Raw genomic sequence first — 22121 nt, 5'->3', positions numbered from 1 at the left:
GTCATCGGTAATATAAGTATTGTCATTGTTATATATATACTGTCATTGTTGTATTAAAATACTGCCACAATCACCCAAAAAAGAAAATTATGTATACAAGTGTAATGAAATAGAAAAAGTAAAGGGATCACTTAAATAAATGGATAAAAGTGTTGCATATTAAATGAATAGATAAAAATATGTATACAAATGTTATATAAGTATTATCATCGTTTACATAAATACTGTCATTGTTGTATTAAAATACTGTCATTGTTGTATTAATTGCTGTCATATTGCCAATATTTAGTAATTTGTTTGACTTTTCAACTCATGTAGCGAAAATACCATTTTACCCTGGGTATGGGCTCTTTTTGTCGCTGTCCACCAGCGATGTAGCATTCCTCTACTTTGTATTATCCGAGTCACATAATCAGTCATAGATTTTTCTACACATTATCAAGAATTATAAGGGGCCCATCATCATGGTTTACTAATTGGTCTTAAAAACACGTCAAAACAACTCATTGACATCAAAATTGTTTTTCCAAAACAAAATCGGCAATAAGTCTACGTTTCTGATCTGCTTTTTTAAGTTTCTGATTTGGCCTGATTCGAAATTGTCTAAATATTTTTCTGTCAATTTTTTTATCTTTTCTTTTCTGATCTGCTCTGATCTATTCTAGTTTTTTTAGTCTGATCGAACAAGATGGAGAGAACAAAGCCTTTAAACACTCAAAATAGTCATACATACATATCCATTTTTGGAGAAATTTGAAGGCACGGGAATTGTTCATATGTGACTACGCAAAATCGGATTTACTTAGGTCTAAGTGTCTAACGCCTAATCATAACATTGACTCAGTAATTATATGACTACTAATTTCGTAAATTAATTTCAAGACATCGTCAGGATAGCAATAATAAAAATCATTAGGGCAATAATAAAAATAAGAAGCTAATTAAGGAGAAGTATTGGTGTCTTGTTCATTAGTAGTGATGGGAGGGGAAGTCCAATAAGTTTTGACAACAAATAGAAGTTTCTCCCTTTCAAGAGGCCCATCTTCATGGTCTATAATTTGGCTATCCCATTGCAATGCATCGGTTATCTTCTTTATCTTTACCAAAATATCTACGTCGTCTCGAAAAATTACGCTCCCTTCCGGCCTCAGTATCCTGTCCATCTCTAACAATATATCTTCCATCTCGCATCTGCACCACATAGAGAGAGGTATATTGAGACGAGTTAGAGTTAATCTTGGGCCGATGATGGAGAATAGACTCCGAATTGAATATTATTAATTTACACAATTTAATATGGTATCAGAGCTTACATAAAATAAAACGTTCACATAAGTAGGGAAAAAAGGATAATTTTTGTCTTGACTCATGACCAAACTCGAAAATTGGGAATAACATACCTATTCTCATAGAGTGTAAAAATCAAATTTGCGTGAAGGAGATCGTAAGTCCTTGGATAAGTGGACATTGCTTCACACCTACAGAAAAATATTACATGATTTATTTTTAGTTAGTTCATAATAAGTACTACGTAAGATGTCACTGGGTCAGGTCGGTTTGAGGCGCAACACGAGCACGAGTAGGATGTGGTGGGGTCGTATTTTTTTTGGAAAAGCATGACAAGCTCGGTTCGACATGTCCCGACACAACAAAACACATTAACTGAGGGTAATTAGGCTTAAGCACGAAGGTCCAGCCTGACACGATGACATGTGGGCCCCACCCGACATAAAATCAAGGGGCTTGTGTGAATCGGCCTATTTGGGCCCAAAGATGTATGGGCTCAACATAGAGCCCAACCGACCCGGCCCACTACATTTATTCATCAAAACAACAATACGGAATACAAAATATAACGTCTTATTTTAGACTTACCAACTTTGGTAAGTACCAATTAACCCCCTTTCATAAATCACACCAAGAGTATTAACCTTTGCTTCAACCGGAACCACATTCATGACCCAAACCGGATCATCCACCAAAGCCCCGGCAAAACCACCCAAATACGCGTTCATGTCTAGAAGGTTCCGGTACCTTCCCGGCTGCCCTAGCTGGTTATTCACCGTCTTATAGTAAGAAACTCTCCTCGTCCATAATTTTATGTCTTCTTGGTAAATTTTCGCGGTAACTCCTTTTACTGACCCGCGGTAAATTCTTGGCGGGATTGCATTTAGTCTTTTTGGCCATTTTGCTAATTGCCCTCCTGCAAAGTCCTCATCCTTTGAGACTTCTGGTAAAGGGGTGTGACATGTTTCCAAGTTTGTGTACCTAGAAAATAATTACGGAGTAGTTGGATATAATAAATATATTCTTGTTAATACGACACTAAATCTTAGGGTAACAAAATCCGACAATCTATATAATATATTAAAAGACGTTGTGGAAAATGTATATGTGGCACATAGTACTCTCCCCTTTATGCTATATCATTCACTCACCGAGTGTTATGCCATGTCATAGACAACCGAAACTAATGCAATGAGATTCGAACACAAGACCTCATGTGTAGATGATAAGTTTCATTACCATCTTAACCAACCACTAATTGTTGTTTATTTATTCACATTAATTTATAAATAAATGTTAACATAAGTCTAAACACAACTAAATTTTTACATGACATTTTATTTTCTTTGGACTATTTTGAAAAAAGTAATAATAATTATAGCATTAAAACAAGAAAAACATGTTGACATAAATTTTTTATATATATAATTTGGTGTTTAATAATTTGAAGAATTTAGTTCCACTAGAAAACAAATTATACAAATGGGAAAAAGATCTAATTGAAAAATTACTTAGTATGATAAATGACGTAGTGTGTCTTTGTAATTGACAAACTTCATGGATGTTTTCACTTTATGAAATACATGTATTTTAGTCAAATATTGAGCTCAAGAAAAATCTAAAATTTTAAGTATTGAATGTAGCAACCGGGGCATCGCCCGGGCTACACACTAGTTTATATTATAAAATCAGTTATATGTACGTAATAGATTGGATGACGATATTAAATGGATATTCATTTACCCCCAATTCACTCGCAATTATCAAATGGATGAATATTCGAATTAAACAGGTGAGATGGGGGTGACGGATCAGGCCGGATTTGGATGATGCATCACTCTATCTGTTGACCATCCATCCATCCGTTTATTATATTTCTCATCCAAAATTCTAATAAAGATAATAAATATTCAAGAAAAATATATTTAATTCTTGTTGCAGATTATTTTTTTAAACCATTTTTATAGGAAGTATACAATAATTTCTTTTTTGTTGAAAATTACCATAGGTTAGAGTTGATATGATTTTTTTTTTAATACAAAACATCCACTAGTCACCCGATCCACTGATTTGATCATCGGGTGAAGGATTGATCAATCGGTAGAAGGTACACCCGGATGCATGTATCTCTACATGCAATCGGGTCATTTTGTATTTTTAATCCTTCAAAATTTACATTTTTACCGCTTAAAAACACATATTTACCGACTAAAAGCACATTTTACAGACAAAAAACACACCTCTTTTAAAAAGAACACATATTGTTAAGAACAACACGATCATTAAAATAACAAGAACTTTTATGAAAAAAAAGTATTTGCTTTTAAACAGTAAAATGTGCTTTTAAATAGTAAAAATGTGTTTTTTACCCCGGTTGTATGTAGAGTTACATACAATCGGGTGTACCTTCTATTTGTGAGGACTGATGGATGTGGGTGATGGGTTAAGCGAATGTTGGATGGATGCGGGTGAAGCTCAATCTACCCGATTCGAATCCGAACCATTATCATCCCTAGTTTTACATACAACCAATGTTAGCTAATAGCTATTTAGGAGGGACAGAAAAACTAACCATGCCCGATCAGGATCTGGATTAGGGCAAAAGGGTCGGATGGAATTGACTTTCTTGGCCCGTTTGCAATTCTTGTGATTGATTGGCTTTTGCCAAATAGCAATGTCACCCTTTTCTATCAATTTCTTCCAACAAAGGGTTTTGGCAACATTTTCAATCCTAGTTTGCTCTGCATTCAAGTCTTCTTTAGTCCTCTCCCACCCTTTCCAATACTTCTTCCAATTGATGGGCGGGCCCGATAGGATCCAATACCCTCCGGGTCGAAGTACTCTATCGACTTCCGTCAAATATACTCCATCTGTTCCAATTTTAATAACAAACCAATAAAAACGTTATTCTTCATTATACAATTCTCAACTCTCTCTATTTCTAAATAAGTACCCTCTGTTTCTAAATAAGTGCAACACTATCCAAATGTTAATTTTAGCTTGATTTTTTAACAATTCATAAAAATAAATTGTTGTTGTATAATATATGTTTTTGGATTAGTTACAATGGGACCTAGTTAGCGGTCGGGTTAGGGTTGTTACAGACCGTGTTATTAGAGGGTCATTGTTAAAGGGCCAAAGCGAGTCTGATCAATGGCTCGACAAGTCAATAAACTAACAAGAAAAAGAGATGTAAAAGGGAGTCAATAAACATTTCATGTAAATATATACTAATCTACTCATATGTTTACTTTTACGTTATCTATTTTCTTTTTTTACTAAATTAGTGGACTAATGTTCTAGCCCTATATCGATCATGTCCAATAAAAGCTCTGTCCACTAAAGTCTTTGTCCAATGAAAACCCTTTTACATTGACCAAACTCTTTACTCATTGGTCTACTAACCTTGTCCAATAACCAGGTCTCTTGCAATATATATTTTCATAATATCAAAATTTTATAAATTCAACTATAGAATACTAAATAAGATTTTAATGGTCAAAATTGTGCATGTCACGTGTATCAGTCAAACTGTTGCACTTATATAGAAACATAGGAAGTATATTAGAATTTTTTCTAGTCCAAAAATGTTGGAGTGTGGAAATTACCATATTGGTCCCATGGAATAAGGCAACGAGAACAATGAGCCATATCAAAAGCCCTTGATGGATAAGGTAGTCTCTTTGAAGCAATAACACCAATCAAAGCAGGAACACCACGTTCTAAGGCAAATTGAACTTGTGCTTCATGAGTGTCCCTTGGTGCGAAGGACATTGCCAATATGTCCCTTGATAACAAGTATGCTCCCCAACTTGCTACCTAATTAAAAGTCATTTCATATTTATTCAACAACAAAATAACATAACTCGAGTTAACCAAAATAATAAACTTATTGTGCACACAGAGTAATTAGAGCATCTTTAATGGTAAGCAAATTGCTAAGTTGCTTTTATTTGCCATGTAAGATTTTCAAACTATTATTTTCATTGTGCACATAGAGTAATTAGAGCATCTTTAATGGTAAGCAAATTGGCAAGTTGCTTTCATTTGCCATGTAAGATTTTTAAGCTATTATTTTTATTGTGCATATAGAGTAATTAGAGCATCTTTAATGGTAAGCAAATTGGTAAGTTGATTTCATTTGCCATGTCAGATTTTCAAGCTATTATTTTTATTTTGCACATAGAGTAATTAGAGCATCCTTATTGGTAAGCAAATTGGTAAGTTGCTTTCATTTGCCATGTAAGATTTTTAAGCTATTATTTTTATTGTGCACATAGAGTAATTAGAGCATCTTTAATGGTAAGCAAATTGATAAATTTCTTTCATTTGCCATGTCAGATTTTTCAAGCTATTATTTTTTCATGTGTATTTTGCTCTAATGGTTAGCAAGTTGCTTGAATTTTTTAACAATGTTTATTTTTATTATTCAATTCAGATGCTTATAAAATAACCAATTTCTTTTCCGTTTTTTTTTCCCAAGCTTTGTAGAGCTAATTTGCTTAAGTTGACTAATTGCTCATATATGTACTCAAATGATTGGCTAGTAGCTAGAAGGTTTATAAAAATTACAAGCTAATCTCTATATATAACCATTGGAGATACTCTTAAATGACCGTATTTTGAAACCCGGGGTCGTGGGCTATAACTTGATATGATTTTGGAAAAAGACATTGGTGAAAATTGAAAAATTTGCGTTTAATCATTCATTCACTAAAAATAACTATTGAAATACGGAATACATTATATTTTTGTTTTTATTTTGTAAGAAGAAGTACCCTACTAAACCATTACCTAGTCTAGCCTAACTAATGAGTATTTTATATGTTAGTCATCAGTCTAGTTAAATAGATTTACATTTATGCCACTCCCAAACATTTTACAGTCGATGGAGACATGGAACGAGTTCGGCCCTAGTTGTGACCTACTAGCACAAGGATTCCATACCAATTAAATTACATATCATAAGATATGAAAATTCGTATCATATACGATACATAATGATACTACATACAACAAAGATATGTATATTTATAGGTTTGATATAGTGCCAAATACATACTACACTAAAATCATTATAATTGATTTCTCTTTTTGTTTTCCTTAATGAAAGATATCATTATATCAAACTTAATTTCAAATATCACAATATATATGCAAGTTAATCGTTAAGATCACCCGGCCCAGCCCCATGCCGACCCGACCATATATGAACTCACGTACTCCATTAGAAGTCCATATATTCATACATGGTAAGTGTGAATATATGGTCTTCAAATGTTAATCTATCGTTAATAATATAATACATGGTATGTATAAATGTTAATTAAAATAATATTACATAGTAATTGTACTCAATTCACACTATGTTGTATTATTATAATAAATTAATTTAGTAGTAACTGTGCGTTGCATACCCTAAACTAGTAATTAATATCATATATGATACATAATGATAATTTCATACTACATATACGATATACAAAGATATGTATAGTGCTACGTATGATATTGTGCTTAATCTATTTATTTGTTACCATAATAGCTATACAACTACACTAGAATCATTACAATTGATTTCTCTTTTTGTTTTCTTTAATGAAAGATATCATTATGTTAATCTATAATAAAACTTAATATCAAAAATCACAATATGCAAGTTAATCGTTAAGATAACCCGGCCCGACTCGGCCATATATGAACTCGCATAGTCCATTAAATGATACATCCCTATTTCTGACTATTCCTAGCACACTACACAATTACGACAAAGGAATGAAAGTTGCACACTCACAAAGTTACAACTTACGTGGTACAATCTTTATTTAAAGTTCGTATCGATGACAAGTTGACAATGTATGGAGTACGTAGTATTACCCAATCATATACCACGAAAAAAAATAGAAGGAAATTCCAAAAAAATAAGGACGTTTGCATCGTTTTTTGTCTTCGGATTTCAAAATCAACCTGATTAACATAGTGAGAGGTGATTAAATTTTGGACAAAGCATGATTTTAACACAAAAACTCTTGTATATACCCATAAATTTTGTGCGGGTTTTTTGGTCCAAAACGGGTTTTCAGATCAGGCTCGGTCTTTAGTCTAAAAATGTGTATTTAAAGTTGTCCAAACCCATATTTTTGTCAGGTCGGGTCAATTGACTGAGCTATAATTGATCAGGTTTAATATAGGTGTGACTATTTTTTAGTTCATACTCCTTACTCTACTTTCAAAACACAAAAATGAAAAAAACTGTAAACTGATAATGGTACCGAACGAGACACAAAAATACACAAGCTTTCCAACAAAATTAATTAATTTTAAAAAAACAAAAATAAATTGACTTACCCCACAACCAGTATCAATGGCAGTCCTAATAGACCCATCATTAAGATTAATCAACTTTCCAATATCATCAATATATGCGTCTGCACCATTGGGAAACATGGTCCCTCCCCCAGGGAATTTAAACCGGTCCCCTTCAAACCGGATCCAATTCTGAACCGCTTTCTCGACCGTTAAATGTTTATGTGGTACATTATCATACCATACATAATCCCTACTAACGGGCCACTTAAACGGGCTTTTGTACCCGTACGGGGCGGGTACCCGACACTTTAAGAGCTCCCATTTCTTTGGACAGTGTCTTTCCCTATATATGAGCCTATCCCTTGTAAACTTGACTGCCCTCCTTTTGTACTCACACGGGGTGTACTCACTGTACGTGACGTCGCACGGCGGGTACACCCGGTGTGAGCCCGAACCCGGGCTCGATTCATGGTCCGCCGTGTGATGGGCCACGAAGTCTAACGGGCCCAGGTTTGTGGTGGTGTTTAAGGTAGCGGTGCAGGTAGCGGTTGTTGTGATGGCAGGACCGCTACTGCGGTTCTGCCATACAGCGAGGAGGTAGAAGAAAGAGCATAGGAAAGAGATGAAGATTAAAGTGAGTATGTTGTGTTTGTTTGTGTTTTTTATTGTTCGATTCCAATATGAGGAAGATGAATAAGAGGAAGGTTTTGAGGTTGGGTTGTATGGTGGTGAGTCTAAACCTCCCATGATTTTGTGTTAATTTTGTTAAAGTTTATCCCTCTAGTTTTTTTATGAGAGTTTAGTATTTATATTGGTGAAAGGGTGTGTTGAAAATTGAGATTGTTTATTTTGGTATGTGGGTGAGAATTCATTAAGGAAATTATTATTATTATTGGTTGTATTTTACTTTGAATTTAGTTGAATTATTGGAAAATGGAGAAGAGTACATACTTCATAATAATGGACGTGTGTTTTCAATTCATGGGTGTCAAGGAAGGTTGATATATTGCTTTAAATGGGAAAAGTTTCACAAAGAAAAATTATCGATATTCTTTCGTTTCCTTAAAGGTTGGTCCATTTGACATTTTACGGCCATTAAAACACAATTTAAAATGTAAAGATGATAATTTCTCATAACATAAGGTATTTTGTCAGTTTCAGCACCTTACTACAACTACTGTGATTTTTAGTTCAACTATTACCATTTCGATTTTAGCTTACTTTTCAGCTTCAACTATATTCCAGTTAGTGTTTCCAAACAGAGACGAAGATTTATAAGTGAAGTATTAAGGAGGTAAGAGTAGTTAAAAATTGATCCATCTGATTTACCATTGTCTCCAAGAAACGACTTACACACCCCGATTCCTAAAACATAAATATATCTAATTCTACATACGTTAAAACATACTAAAAAGTTGATATTTCAAATTCTATATACTTATGTCGAACCAAATCTAACAATACCTTATGTAGTTATATTATTTCTTATAGATTAAGGAAAATATATAAACTTCGACCCAATTGCAATGAAACAATATTTAAGGGGCAATTTTCATCTCAATTTAAGGTAAACAAAATTTCATGTACACTATCTAGTTATATTATTTAAAATAATTTATTTTAAAAATGTCCGACTCCGATCCTTTAATAATTAGTTCTACCAAATGAGTTATTCATTCAGGTAACTTATTAGTTTCAGCTACTACTTTTTTTCAATTTCAGCTAACTATCAACTTCATCTATATTTCAGTTAGTGTTATCAATCAGAAACAAAGAGTTAAAAATATAAGGTGGAGTATTAAGGAGGTCAGAGTAGTTAAGGGAGCGCATAGTTTGGACCCAAAAAAATGCTTAAATGGTTCAATTTAACTAGATAGCCCTTTTTAGCTTTTCTAGATGACTAAACTAATTGATTGGTTATTTATCATAGGGAATTAGGGATACTATACCTAGAAAAAGATTTAATTAACATTTAATTGACGTATTAATAAATATGAATATATTTATTTATCCTATAAATGTTTGGTACCACTATGCATTTAGCCTATAAAATGTTTATTTTATTTTAATACTAATGCGTACTTATTTAACAATAGGTTTTTAAAGGACCGTTTCTCAAAAGATTTGACCGTTTATTCTTGTAGGTCAAATTGTAGTAGAGTGAGTGCGACAATCACCTTGATGGTGGGGGAAAGAATAAGGGAATCTTCGCCTCATAATAAGATTTGATCTCACGTCCTAAAAGTTATAAAATCCAAAGTTTACCATTAGGGTAAATTTTGTTTAGTGTCAATTAATTGCATGTACAACAATAACATTTACGTTTGATGTGAAAATTAGTATATTTTTTAAAAAATGAATGAAATTTAAGGTGATATTTTTTCTTCATGGTCCATTAACCATACGTGATCCAACTTAAACTCCCTCCCTCCGCCACCGGTACATAGTTCATTTAAGCAATTGCAAGATTCCAATTGCGTCGATATGAGTATGTATGGGTTGTCAAGAAGGTAATCGTTACTGGTATAAATGTAAGATATTGACTATAAACACATGTACACGATACTCGCTACCAAGATTTTTTTTGTTGAATATAGGATGAGGATTTGATGGTGCAAGGATTTGTGGATTGTGAAAATGAAAGTTGATGATACCTTGATAAGTAGGAAGGACAAGAGGCTATAAATGGGGTCCATTTCTATAATTAGAAAATTAGGATACCGAGCCATGTGAACTAATTAAGTAAGTGAAGTTAACTACTCCATTTTAGAACTTCGTTGACTTGACTCATCAACGACGAACACTTTGCTAAATAACGGCAACAATACTCGTCATAATATAACTTTCAAGCTTAATCTCTTAACTCATAAGTCAACTCACACACTTTTCATTTACCTCAAGTACTTGTGTTGAATCCTACCCACTCAGATATAGATATGAACATTCGTCACTTCATCTTGGTCTAAAATCGTGGAAAGTTCTCAAAATTTAGTTGAGTCGGACACTTGGACACATACTCATATTCGACGCTGGTATCCGAGTCCGAGTAACAACTCGTAACTTTGTAAGCACTGTTTCTAATCTGAGGTGTCGTTATCAACCTCTATCATTCAGGGCTAACCATGCATTCATGCCACATCACTTGACTAGACTAGACCGACCAAATGAGTTAAGCCTAGTCCATAACGGAATATAACGGTTAAAGAACATGCATTGCAAACAAATCTCAATATCCATCCTACTAAAGACCCTATTCTACACGTATCGACTACTTGACCATGCTAAGACATTTGACTTAATCCAGAATCGAATTCTATCTACATCACTGCCTTTGTGGCACTTTCCACAAAAATCAAAAGAGTAATGGTTGGCAAGGTGCCTACTTTATTTGTCTTTGTAAGTCTTGACCTTGCATCTCTCCCTAATTTCTGCCAGGATAACATTTCTATATCCTATAGGCACTCTTTGTTTTTTTTCCCTTCATATTTGTCTTTGTTTTTCTCACTCATCAAAGGGCTTGACCCTGGTTTGACTCTCATGTACTTGGTCTAGGGCAATAAACCCAAACTACGAACCCCTTGCGCCTTTTAAAGGATAGGTCATAGCGTGTCGTATGCTCGGCCAGAGACGACCACACTAGATCCGGGCTCAAACATTTCACTACGCTTGTTGCTAAAGATGGGTCATAGCGTGTCGTATGCTCGGCCAGAGACGACCACACTAGATCCAGGCTCAAACATTTCACTATGCTTGTTGCTGAAGATGGATGTGGGCCAAACTGGGTCGTACTTCGTAACTATCCCATGTGCCATGGGCTTAAACAGGCCAACCCACTTGTTACGTGTCGGGCTGGGCTGAAACTTTCAAAAATTCTAGCACATCCCAAACCGAGCCACCGTCTTTGGAGAACGGCTAATGTAGCAAGGTATGCTATTTCCGTTACCAATTTGGCGCGACCCAAATGGCCCGAACAACACCTATTTTGGGCCTGAAATAGCAGGTAAAAAATCTCGGCACAAAGTTTGGCCCGACCTAGTGGGCAGAATATTTAAGCCGTGGCTCAACCTGAACCTGGACAGGGCCCGCAATTTGATCAGGTCTACCTCTAGCTCATCCCAAACCGAGCCACCGTTCTTGGAAAACGGCGAACCTAGCAAGGGATGGCACGGGTCAAAGCCTGAACAACCTAGACCAGGCTCTCAGTGGTCAACAACACTAGTGCTTGCGTGGAAACCGGGAAGTTCTTACATTTTATAACCAGATTACATTTATTTGCAGGTTATTACATCTACAATTGCACAAGATGATAAAACATAATTAATCTACAATTGAACAGATGAACACACCCTCTAAAAAGGGGTAAATCACTAGCTTATGAACAAGAAAGAACTCGGGATTTTCGTTACATCTTCAAGCAGTCTACTCAAGGAACTCGGGGAGGCGGAGGAGGTCGAAAAAAGTCGTCGGGCCGGGCCGGTGGGTTCTACAAAAGGGCAGAGTCACAAATCATAACCATTCTTTAGGGTTGATACAAGCATCCAGCAATTTCCACTCTTCACTGCCCTCTTCTGGTTTCTGCAAACACACCAAGTATGACCAGATACAGAAAATATAAGTGGGTTTTACCATGAAAGGGTAATACGAGTAGTAATAAATAGCAATGTGTAAGTTCTCGTTGCTAATTACCCTCTTCGTCTTATGAAAGGGTAATACGAGTAATAAATAGCAATGTTTAAGTTCTCGTTGCTAATTACCCTCTTCGTATATGAAAGGGTAATACGAGCAATGAATAGCAATGTGTAAGTTCTCGTTGCTAATTACCCTCTTCGTCTTAGCTCAAAGTTTAACGTTTATAAAAAAGGTTCAACACGTACTTCCTCTGTTCCTGTTCTTATTTAGTTGAGGGATTTCTTTAGTCACGTTTGCCAATGCACATTACTTTTACCATTGATATCCTTAAATTATGTAAAAGAAAAAATTATAAAAAGTTGATGTTTTGAAAGTATTTATCAAGATGAATCTAATAGGATCAGGATCTCAGATGACTATATTTTACCTTACGCTTATCAAGATGAATCTAATAGGATCAGGATCTCAGGTGACTATATTTTACCTTACGCAACGATAATAAATTAGGTTAAAGGAAAGTGTATGAATAGTGTTAAAGTCAAACTATGTCAACTAAATAAGAACAGAGGAAGTAACTTTCTACTTCCTTCACTGAGAACAACCGACTCATTTTTCTCAAATGTTAACTTTGAGCTGCGACCACGGGTGGAGGGGGGTAATTATTTAGTCTCTAGTCGGTACAAGAATCACAAGTAGGGCTTGCAATCCCTGACCTGACCCACAACCGAACCCGAATGACCTGAAATCGGCCCGAATTAAGTTTTACAACATTTCTGATACTTTTTGACACAGCCCAAAATTGACTCGAAACTAAACCCGAACCTGACCCATTTACCCGAATTGCCACCCCTAAATTCACAAGGCTATGAGAAGAAGACTTACTTGATCGTATTCCCAGCGAGCAGTCAAGGGAAGAGAGACCAGAATGCTCTCTATCCGACCACCGGTTTTCAGTCCAAATGTAGTGCCTCTATCGTAAACCTATAAACCCGTCAAAGAATACAACAATGAGCCAAGTTCAAAGGAATTTGAAATAAATTTCAAGCTTTCAACATTATTTTCATACCAGATTAAACTCTACATAACGTCCCCGTCTCAACTGCTGCCATTCCTTGTGTTTTTCAGTGAAAGGTGTATCTTTCCTTTTCTCTATGATGGGAAGATATGCAGGTATCACAGAGCTTGCACATTCTGCAAATTTGAGGGTATAAGCATCACAGAAGAGGTCAAACAGGCCAGGGAAGCATGAACAGAACTATAATAATTAAGTAATAGATAATGAGAGGGTTGTTTGTTGAAAAATACCAGTGGCGAAAGAAAGAAGCATCTCTTGGTCATAGTCATTTAGATCGTCAAAGAAGATTCCACCGAGCCCTCTTCGCTCATCTCGGTGCTGTTGAAAAATGCTAATTTAAAATTCTATTTATGTAGAAGTGTAACAACTGGCTAAATAGCATATGAAGTGGAAATAAAAACTATCTACAAGGAAATTGTACAATTCAAATATTTAAGAATGTACTCCTTAAATTACTAGGATACTTAAGAGATTGTCAGACTCGTTAGAGATATCTAAGACAAACAGATCAAGCTTTTCTAAATTCGAAGTATTTATAATTGAATTTGGAAGATCATACAAGAACCTTGATCCATATAAATATATACTAGATCGTATATGTGTCAGACATGGATATAGGCCATAGGCCCATTAGAGCATGACACATCAGGTCATCAGTAAATTGTCAAGACAACCGAAAATCCGAAATTCTCCTGTATATCAAATGCTTGAAATTTTCAGAAGGTTCGGATTCAATAAATCTCAATTCAACTAAACAAAGCTATGGAAACTGGAAAATAATTAGAAGAATAAGATGGGCACGTGCACGCAAGAAGAATAGACAGCAAACGGTAGCATTGAATATGATGAAATGCTATAAGAAACACACCTTGATGTAGAAATAATCGTCACACCATTTCTTGAAACGTGGGTAGAAGCTAGGATCAAATTTATCACAAGCGTCTTTTTGGACCTACAAAGTGAGCCATATATAAGTGTAATGTGATTGTGAGGTTGAATCCCTTGTATCATTACAATGCATCAAAAGATATCAACATCTCCACAACTTAAAATCTTTTAGCAAAGAATCCTAGTAAAGAAACATTTCATGTCGACTCAATAAGCAGCAAGCAAATAATGTCATTCTGTTAAGCACAGATAACGGAGTTCAGCTATCAGCTAACAAAGACTTGATTAATTAACCAACAAAAAAATGAGAAAACACCAAGTGTTCAGTCAATTTTCTCAAGAAGAAAAAGGGAAGTCGCGTGGGACTTTGAAATGAATGATTCAGAAATGCAGGATAAGAATGAAGACCAGATTCAAGTTATACACTCTTCATAAAATACTTTGTTAATGTGGAATTCATAGTCTACTTAATATCCTTCAGGCGTTAAATGATTTATTCTCTTATTTATTGTCAAGCTCTTAGATCAGCATAAGTTGCAATGTAAACACCAGTTTCACATCATAGATTAAGAGAATGCCAACCCTTGTGATTTACTTAAAGCTGGGGCAAATACCTGATGGAAGTGCTTAACATCTTCCTCAAAAATGTAGGCAGGAGTATAGTCAGTACCACCACCAAACCACCATTGCCGAGGTGCTCCAGGAGCATCTGTGCATTCAAAACCTCATATGATTAGACATTGCAAGGTGTCAAGCATAACAAAGCTTTACAACAAGCTTCTAAGAGCATACTTTTCTGCTCTATCCTTGGATTTCTTTTGAACATTTTCACAACAGAGAATACTCTCGAAGAAATCCTACCATAAAATCTACCTCATGCCACAAAGATATCAGCCTAAAATAAACCACAAAAGACTAAAACGTTTACCAACAACAGACAAGTTATACATCAATTTCTACCAACAGACAACTTATAAATCAATTTCTAGCTTCGGTTAGTGATACACAGTGTATCTAGGTCATATTACACTTTGCAAAAGCCAGAGGAAAGATTATTGGAACTTAAAATTCATGCAACAGAATAGAAGCAACACCACCATAACCTTTACGAACAAAAGCATAATTGGTAATATGTGAAGACAATTTAATTGAGCGATACCCACTTGTGGCCCAGCAAGGGAGTGAGAAAGAAATAAATGAAAATCTTTACTTGCAATTTTCATTTAAATCAAGAGAGATACACCATCATTGAGGTCTACAGCTCCCTTTCCCTTTCCCTTTCTCTGTCTGCCTAGAAGATACAACAAATTTAAGTGCAACGAACCATTTCAAGTTAACAACCATAAAACATCAACTCCATAATTAAATACTACCATAAGTTGTCTGGTATCCCTGGTGTTTTTCTTTTTTATAGATGATTAAGAGAATAAGAGATCATTTCATTAGCATGGAGAGGAGAAAACACCAATGGATATTCGGAGTAGGAAGTTAGGAACTTCATAATGCCATTTTGATATACACCTAGAAGGCTAGAACAAGAGGAAACTCATTACAGTGAAATATTCAACATGGAAAAAAATTCCTAGACACTAGAAGATTTCCCTTCCCTTTATAACAATTTGATATGAATGAAGTTGGTGCTAAAGATGCTTCCTTTGGAGCATAAAAACACGCTCCCTCATACACTTGAGCATCAATAAAAACCTCCCAAATCGTAAAGCACTCATCCACACCAAAAGTGCTACAAAAAGTTGAAAGCGGACATCAACACGAATTGAACTAATCAGCAGTATTTCACACTAAAGGAAAACAGCCACCAATTATCCATTCATCAAAGAACCATCATACTACCTTTAAATGCTGCCACACGAAACCTTTCCTTGACCCAAAAAATCAGAATTTAGCTCCCGAAGTCAACCATAAGGCCCATAATGCTCCGCCTTTTTACCAAAAGGCCTTATGAAGGCCGTAAATATTACAAAGACCCCTACATCAATGAAAAACACCAAAGTCTTAATCCCAAAAGGATGTGGTCGCTTATCTCCTATAGTCGTCCACAAAGATCTTTTTCCTCTATTCACTTCTGTGAGTCCTATCTAGTGAAATATTCACCTAGATCACATTTCTCCCAATCATTGGTGCAACTACTCGCTATCGCACATGGTAGAACCAACTTAGCCAATTCTCCCTTGTTAGATTCTTAGTATCTGCAATTCCAACCATACACCGAATATCTTCATTTCAAATATCATCCCTTAAGGTGTTTCAGCTCATCCATCTCAAACCATGCGTCTATGCTACACTCAACTTCTTTAATATGATCCTTCATTCCTTCCTAAATGCCTAACATTCTGACTCATTTAATAATGATGGTAGTAGGCGACTAATTAGCAAACGTCTTTGAGTGATATGATCCGTTTTATGCTATGTCCTCATGTTCTTCACTACCTCAACTAATCTAGACATGGCTCAAAACACAAATTCAATGGTCAAATCCCATCATTATCATCTATTACCTTATAGTGATGCCACAATGATATTACAACAAGGATTCATACCAGCATTACCTAATTAATTATAGGTATCGAATTGGTACAATGGAACACTTTTGGATTCATGCCAAAGCTTACTATAATCGCCACATTTATAACAAGCTAAATTAATAAGCATAACTTAGTCAGTCTTAACAAAAATGCTACACTTCAATCAATATCAACAAAATTGGATCAAAATTAGTCTATACCTTCAGGAGCCTCAGTCTCAAAGTACCGATAATTGAAGTGTAATGTTGGAGCAAATGGATTCTTCGGGTGCAAAACCTTTCAAATCAAACAAAACAAAAATCAAATCCTACTAAAATTAGTAACCTCATCCACAAAATTGAGATTGTATCCTCGTAATTTCCCCAAAAAAAAAAAGGGGAAAAATCAAATTACCGAGCTAACACCAGCAGCAAAGAAAGGGATTGGACCAGGTTTGTGGTCCCCACCACCACCTTTAGCAGCGCGATAAGCATCAGGTGGCATAACACCATAAACAACCGAAACATTTACACCAGCTTTCTCAAAAACGGCACCGTCTTGCAAAACTCTACTAATCCCACCACCACCACCAGGTCGCGACCAAACATCCTCCTTAAACTTCGCACCACCGTCGGCAGCCTCAATCGCCTCGCAAACCCTATCTTGTGTTTCTCGAATCATCTTCTCGAACCTTCCTCGGACAGTATCGGATGATGTGGACCCGTCACGGAGGAATGTGGGTGGGGCCTCTGTTTCCGGGGTTTCTTTCTCGATTGCCATGGCGGAGAGAGGCGAGAATTTGCGGGAGGAGAGAGAAAGGGGTTTGGGGGTGAAAGTGGAGAGGGGAATTGAGGGTTTAAGGGTGGTGAATTGTTGGGGTTGTTGAGATTGGAGGTGGGTTTTTGTGGGGAGAGAGAGTGCGGTGGAGATTATGGATGTTGACATTGCTGAAAACACCGTCTCGCCGCCGTGAGACGGTGGTTGAGGGAGCAGATTGTTGCCGGAGATTGGGGAGAAAATGAGATAGGGGAAAGAAAGTGAGAGATTAGCGGTTCAAAAGCTGTGGGTTGATGTTTTTTCGGATGATGTTTTTGGGGCCCAACATAAGCCCATGATTGGTACCAATAAACAAAGTCCAAGTCTTTATCGGTGTCCATTCTACATCCGGGTAAAAATTTGTGACCCGATTACAGAAAGGTTGTCGTGTCACTTCTTAATGAGTGTGTATCATAATGTTAAGCATTTGATGACTCGTTTTGAAGACCTGATACGGCAACCCGTTTGTGTCCATCCTAGACTCGGGGTGAAAATTTTAACTCGATTACAGACGGGTTGCCATGTCACATGTTACGTGAGTGTGTATCACAATGTTAAGCATTTGATGACTCATTTTGAAGACATGATACCGCAACCCGTATGTGTTCATCCTGCACCCGGGGTGAAAATTTTGACCTGATTACAGACGGGTTGTCGTGTCACGCCTTATGTGAGTGTTTATCACAATGATAAATATTTGATGAATCATTTTGAAGACGTGATTCGGCAACCAGTCTGTGTCCATCTACACTCGGGGTGAAAATTTTGACCATCACATACGGGTTGTCGTGTCACGTCTTACATGAGTGTTTATCACGATGATAAGCATTTGATGACTCGTTTTGAAGATGTGATAGGGCAACCTGTCGATGAACATCCTACACCCGGGATGAAAATTTTGACCTGAATATAGACGGGTTGTCGTGTCACGTCTTACATGAGTGTTTATCACGATGTTAAGCATTTGATGACTCATTTTGAAGACGTGATACGGCAATCCGTTTGTGTCCATCTACACCCGGGGTGAAAATTTTGGCCCGATCACATACGCATTGTCGTGTCACGTCTTGCATGACTGTTTATCACGATGATAAGCATTTGATGACTCGTTTTGAAGACGTGATACGACAACCCGTCTGTGTCCATCCTACACCCGGGGTGAAAATTTTGACCCGATCACTTACGGGTTGTCGTATCACGTCTTACCTGAGTGTTTATCACGATGATAAGCATTTGGTGACTCATTTTGAATATGTGATACGGCAACCCTTCTGTGTCCATCCTACACCAGGGGTAAAAATTTTGACCTGATCACATACGAGTTGTCGTGTCACGTCTTATATATGTATTTATCACGATGATAAGCATCTGATGACTCATTTCGAAGACGTGATACAATAACCCGTCGGTGTACACCCTACACTCGGGGTGAAAGTTTTGCTCGGTTGCATACGGGTTGTCGTGTCATGTCTTACATGAGTGTTTATCACGATGTTAAGTATTTGATGACTCATTCTGAATACGTGACACGACAACCCGTTTGTAGTAGGGTCAAACTTTTCACCTAGAGTGTGGAATGAATACCGACAAGAACTTGACTTTATTTTTTGGTACCAATCTCGGGCTTAAGTTGAGCCCCTACAACATCATCTCAAAAACGGCAACCCACATTTTGAAGAAGTTACATCTCGTCATGTGTATCAGAAAGCTAATGGTTGAGCATATTTTGTTGAAGTAATAGGTCATCAATATATTGGCCCTTGAATACATAATTAATGTTTTGATTTATTTCTTTTAATTAGGATATCGTCTTGAGAAAAAACTATCTTTGGGTGTGTTTATTCACCTGATTTTCACTTATTTTTTCTGAACTTATATTATTTGTATTTAACTTAACTTACGTGAACTTATCAAAAAACTTATTTTAATTACAAGTTGTACTTATCAACCCTTATTTTTTCTGAACATAACTTATTTAATTTTACTGAAATAAGTGAAAATAAGGTGAAAAGAACTAAACTTAATTTTTGTGTATTTTTCATTTTCAAAATAAATAAAACAAATGAAATTAAAACGGTTATTTACCAAACGGCTAATTTCCTTTTGCAGTTGGGTCAAGGTCAATTCTTTGTCAGTATTCATCCTTCACTCAAAACGTGAAGTGTGACCTTGATTGTAAACGTGTTGTTGGGCCACGTATTACATCTTACGTGTGTTTAGAAAAGTCACATTAATTAAGTAATTAACTTTATTAGAGCATCTCCAACGGTTATTAGATTGTCAAGATACATATATCTTCAGGCTCCGCTCTATTAGACTTATTTTGACTGAACTTATATTATCTGAACTTAACTGAACTTATCTGAAATTATCTGAACTTATTTTATTTGGAAAAAACTTATTTTGTCTGAAATAAACTTATTTGTGTGTGAAAATCTCTGAAAAAAACTTATTTTTGCTCAACTTATATTATCTGAACTTAAGTAAACTTATCTGAACTTATTTTGTCTGAAATAAGTCGAACAGAACAGAGCCTAAGAGCATCTCCAATGGTTGTAACTAGGGATTTGCTTGCATTGGATATGCTCTAAAAACCTAATTTCATATCAAACATTAATTATAATATCAAAAAGAGATATATTTCCTTTTTTTTTTTTTGCAATACGTGGTATTTTAACTAAATTTATTCACTTAGTATTACCACATTTTCATAAAAGGTAAAGAATCAAACACCATGAAATCAGGGATGATTTTGTTCCTCTTCTATCAAATTAACCTATTAATTAATTGGATTTGAATTGTGTTTAAAAAAAGTAAAAGTAAAGTTTGATAATGTAATAATGTAACGTATGCGTTTTTCTTACTTGCGGTAGTTCATTGTCACATTTTTTACCCTTTGTGTTTATGTGGGAAAATAACGTGACTATGTAGGAGGTTTTAGTGTATTCACATTCACTTGTTTTGATGCTGCTCATCGAGGTACCCATGTAAACTCCCGTGCGAGATTAGTCCACTCGCCGAAGGCGGTGGGAACTCCTCGTAGTAGAACCAAAAAAAAAAACATTCACTTGTTTTCGCTTATTTGAACAATTGAACATATTAAATTTATCATAACTTATTTTAGTTGTAAATTGTATTCATAAGCATTTTTAAAATTAATAAAAAAAATTCCAGACTTAGTCCTAATAAGCTCTGTTCTATTGGACTTATTTTGACCGAACTTATATTATCTGAACTTAACTTAACTTATTTGAACTTATTTGAACTTATTTTATCTGAAAAAAAACTTATTTTGTCTGAAATAAATTTATTTGTGTGTGACAATGTCTGAAAAAAACTTATTTTTGCTGAACTTATACTATATAAACTTATCTGAACTTAACTGAACTTATCTGAACTTATTTTGTCTGAAATAAGTTAAAATAAGTAGAACAGAACATGGCCTAAAAGTGGAATTAAGGTGAACATATGAAGTCATTTTTATATGTAATTGGTTACAATTTATTTCCTTTTTCATTTGTGTATAAATATTTATGGTTTCTCCATTTTCTTTTAATTGCAATAGACCTCTTTAGCATTAAGGAAGATTAAAGATTATAAACTGAAATAAAAAAATAAAAAATAATAATTACCATCCAAAAGAGGAAAGGTTTAGAATTAGTACGGTTTAATTAATTTGATTTTCACCTTCTCTAATCATTTGCTTAAAAAAATTACAACTTGAAATAGATAATTTGCATTTTGTTTTTGTCAAACTAATTACCTCTTACAAAAGTTAAATATAACTTATATAGATAAAAAAAATGTGATAAAAAAGTAAATAAAATATTAGATTGCACAATTGTTAGTGCTTTTTTTCTCAATCATTTGTTTTTGGATGCACATTTGTGAATTGTAATATAATCCATGCCTAAAAATCTAACTAGTTGGATTGAAATCCTTATATTGCAAGAAAAAAATAGAAACTAGGCAACGCAAGCACAATTTAGTAGAAAAAATAAGTTTTATGATAAACACCATTGTTTATTTTATTATGTCAAATACCTACATCCATTACACCAAAATATATTGTAAAAACTAGGTATGTACAAAAAAAAGTTATGTACAAATTAACTAATATATCGTTAACAATAAATGATAAATATATTAGGCCGTTTCTAAAATGTCCTTAAACGAATTATGATCCCAAAAATATACCCCGGACAATCGAGTAATAAAATATATTTATCCATAAAAATCGAGGAATACCGATATTAATGCTATTATAGAAAGCTATCGTAAAATTGATGACTTGTCTAATAACCACGATTTTAACTGGCGCGCTAAATTTTAAATGGCGCGCTAAGTTTGCGCGCTTAATTCAAGATATTTGATACTTGAAATATAGGGCCATTTGTGCGCGCTTAATTCTCGCGGGAGAAATATTGAACTGCGTACGCAATACATGAATTTGGTACGATCTTCCTACATGCTAAATAAAGGAAATATGTAACCCTAGAGGTTAGAATTGAAAATAAGAATAGTATTAGCTACTCCTAAGATGAATTTAATTAAGTAAGTATATTACCTTAAACTTTGGAGGTTGATAAGCAAAT

General features: G+C 35.1%; 2 protein-coding genes across 2 annotated transcripts; both read right to left on the bottom strand.

The window, feature by feature from the left end:
- Positions 1-718: 718 nt before the first annotated feature.
- Positions 719-8565, bottom strand: LOC110782476 (probable methyltransferase PMT15). Its single transcript, XM_021986649.2, has 6 exons — positions 7636-8565; positions 4896-5106; positions 3860-4157; positions 1876-2268; positions 1401-1478; positions 719-1191 (listed from the first exon to the last, which is right to left on the bottom strand). Exons 1-6 carry the CDS (start codon positions 8341-8343, stop codon positions 942-944), a joined length of 1938 nt encoding a protein of 645 aa, XP_021842341.2. The 5' UTR covers positions 8344-8565; the 3' UTR covers positions 719-941.
- A 3253-nt stretch (positions 8566-11818) lies between these two features.
- On the bottom strand, positions 11819-17802 carry LOC110782475 (oxygen-dependent coproporphyrinogen-III oxidase, chloroplastic). Its single transcript, XM_021986648.2, has 8 exons — positions 17125-17802; positions 16932-17007; positions 14803-14897; positions 14169-14252; positions 13531-13618; positions 13292-13416; positions 13108-13206; positions 11819-12171 (listed from the first exon to the last, which is right to left on the bottom strand). Exons 1-8 carry the CDS (start codon positions 17653-17655, stop codon positions 12103-12105), a joined length of 1167 nt encoding a protein of 388 aa, XP_021842340.2. The 5' UTR covers positions 17656-17802; the 3' UTR covers positions 11819-12102.
- Between the last annotated feature and the right edge of the window lie 4319 nt (positions 17803-22121).

Source organism: Spinacia oleracea, chromosome 3, assembly GCF_020520425.1.
Source record: "Spinacia oleracea cultivar Varoflay chromosome 3, BTI_SOV_V1, whole genome shotgun sequence".
Classification (NCBI taxonomy): domain Eukaryota; kingdom Viridiplantae; phylum Streptophyta; class Magnoliopsida; order Caryophyllales; family Amaranthaceae; genus Spinacia; species Spinacia oleracea.
This window is presented reverse-complemented; position numbering and strand designations above follow the sequence as displayed.

What these genes read in the sequence shown, in the direction of transcription:
- LOC110782476 (XM_021986649.2), bottom strand. Translation starts at nt 8,343, where the DNA reads ATGGGAGGTTTAGACTCACCACCATACAACCCAACCTCAAAACCTTCC. An exon ending in TATTCCATGGGACCAATATG is followed by an intron (nt 4,158 to 4,895) that starts GTAATTTCCACA and finishes AAATTGGAACAG; the next exon opens with ATGGAGTATATTTGACGGAA. An exon ending in TTTACACTCTATGAGAATAG is followed by an intron (nt 1,192 to 1,400) that starts GTATGTTATTCC and finishes TATGTGGTGCAG; the next exon opens with ATGCGAGATGGAAGATATAT.
- LOC110782475 (XM_021986648.2), bottom strand. Translation starts at nt 17,655, where the DNA reads ATGTCAACATCCATAATCTCCACCGCACTCTCTCTCCCCACAAAAACC. An exon ending in TGAGACTGAGGCTCCTGAAG is followed by an intron (nt 14,898 to 16,931) that starts GTATAGACTAAT and finishes TTGAATGCACAG; the next exon opens with ATGCTCCTGGAGCACCTCGG. An exon ending in ACGATTATTTCTACATCAAG is followed by an intron (nt 13,619 to 14,168) that starts GTGTGTTTCTTA and finishes ATTTTTCAACAG; the next exon opens with CACCGAGATGAGCGAAGAGG.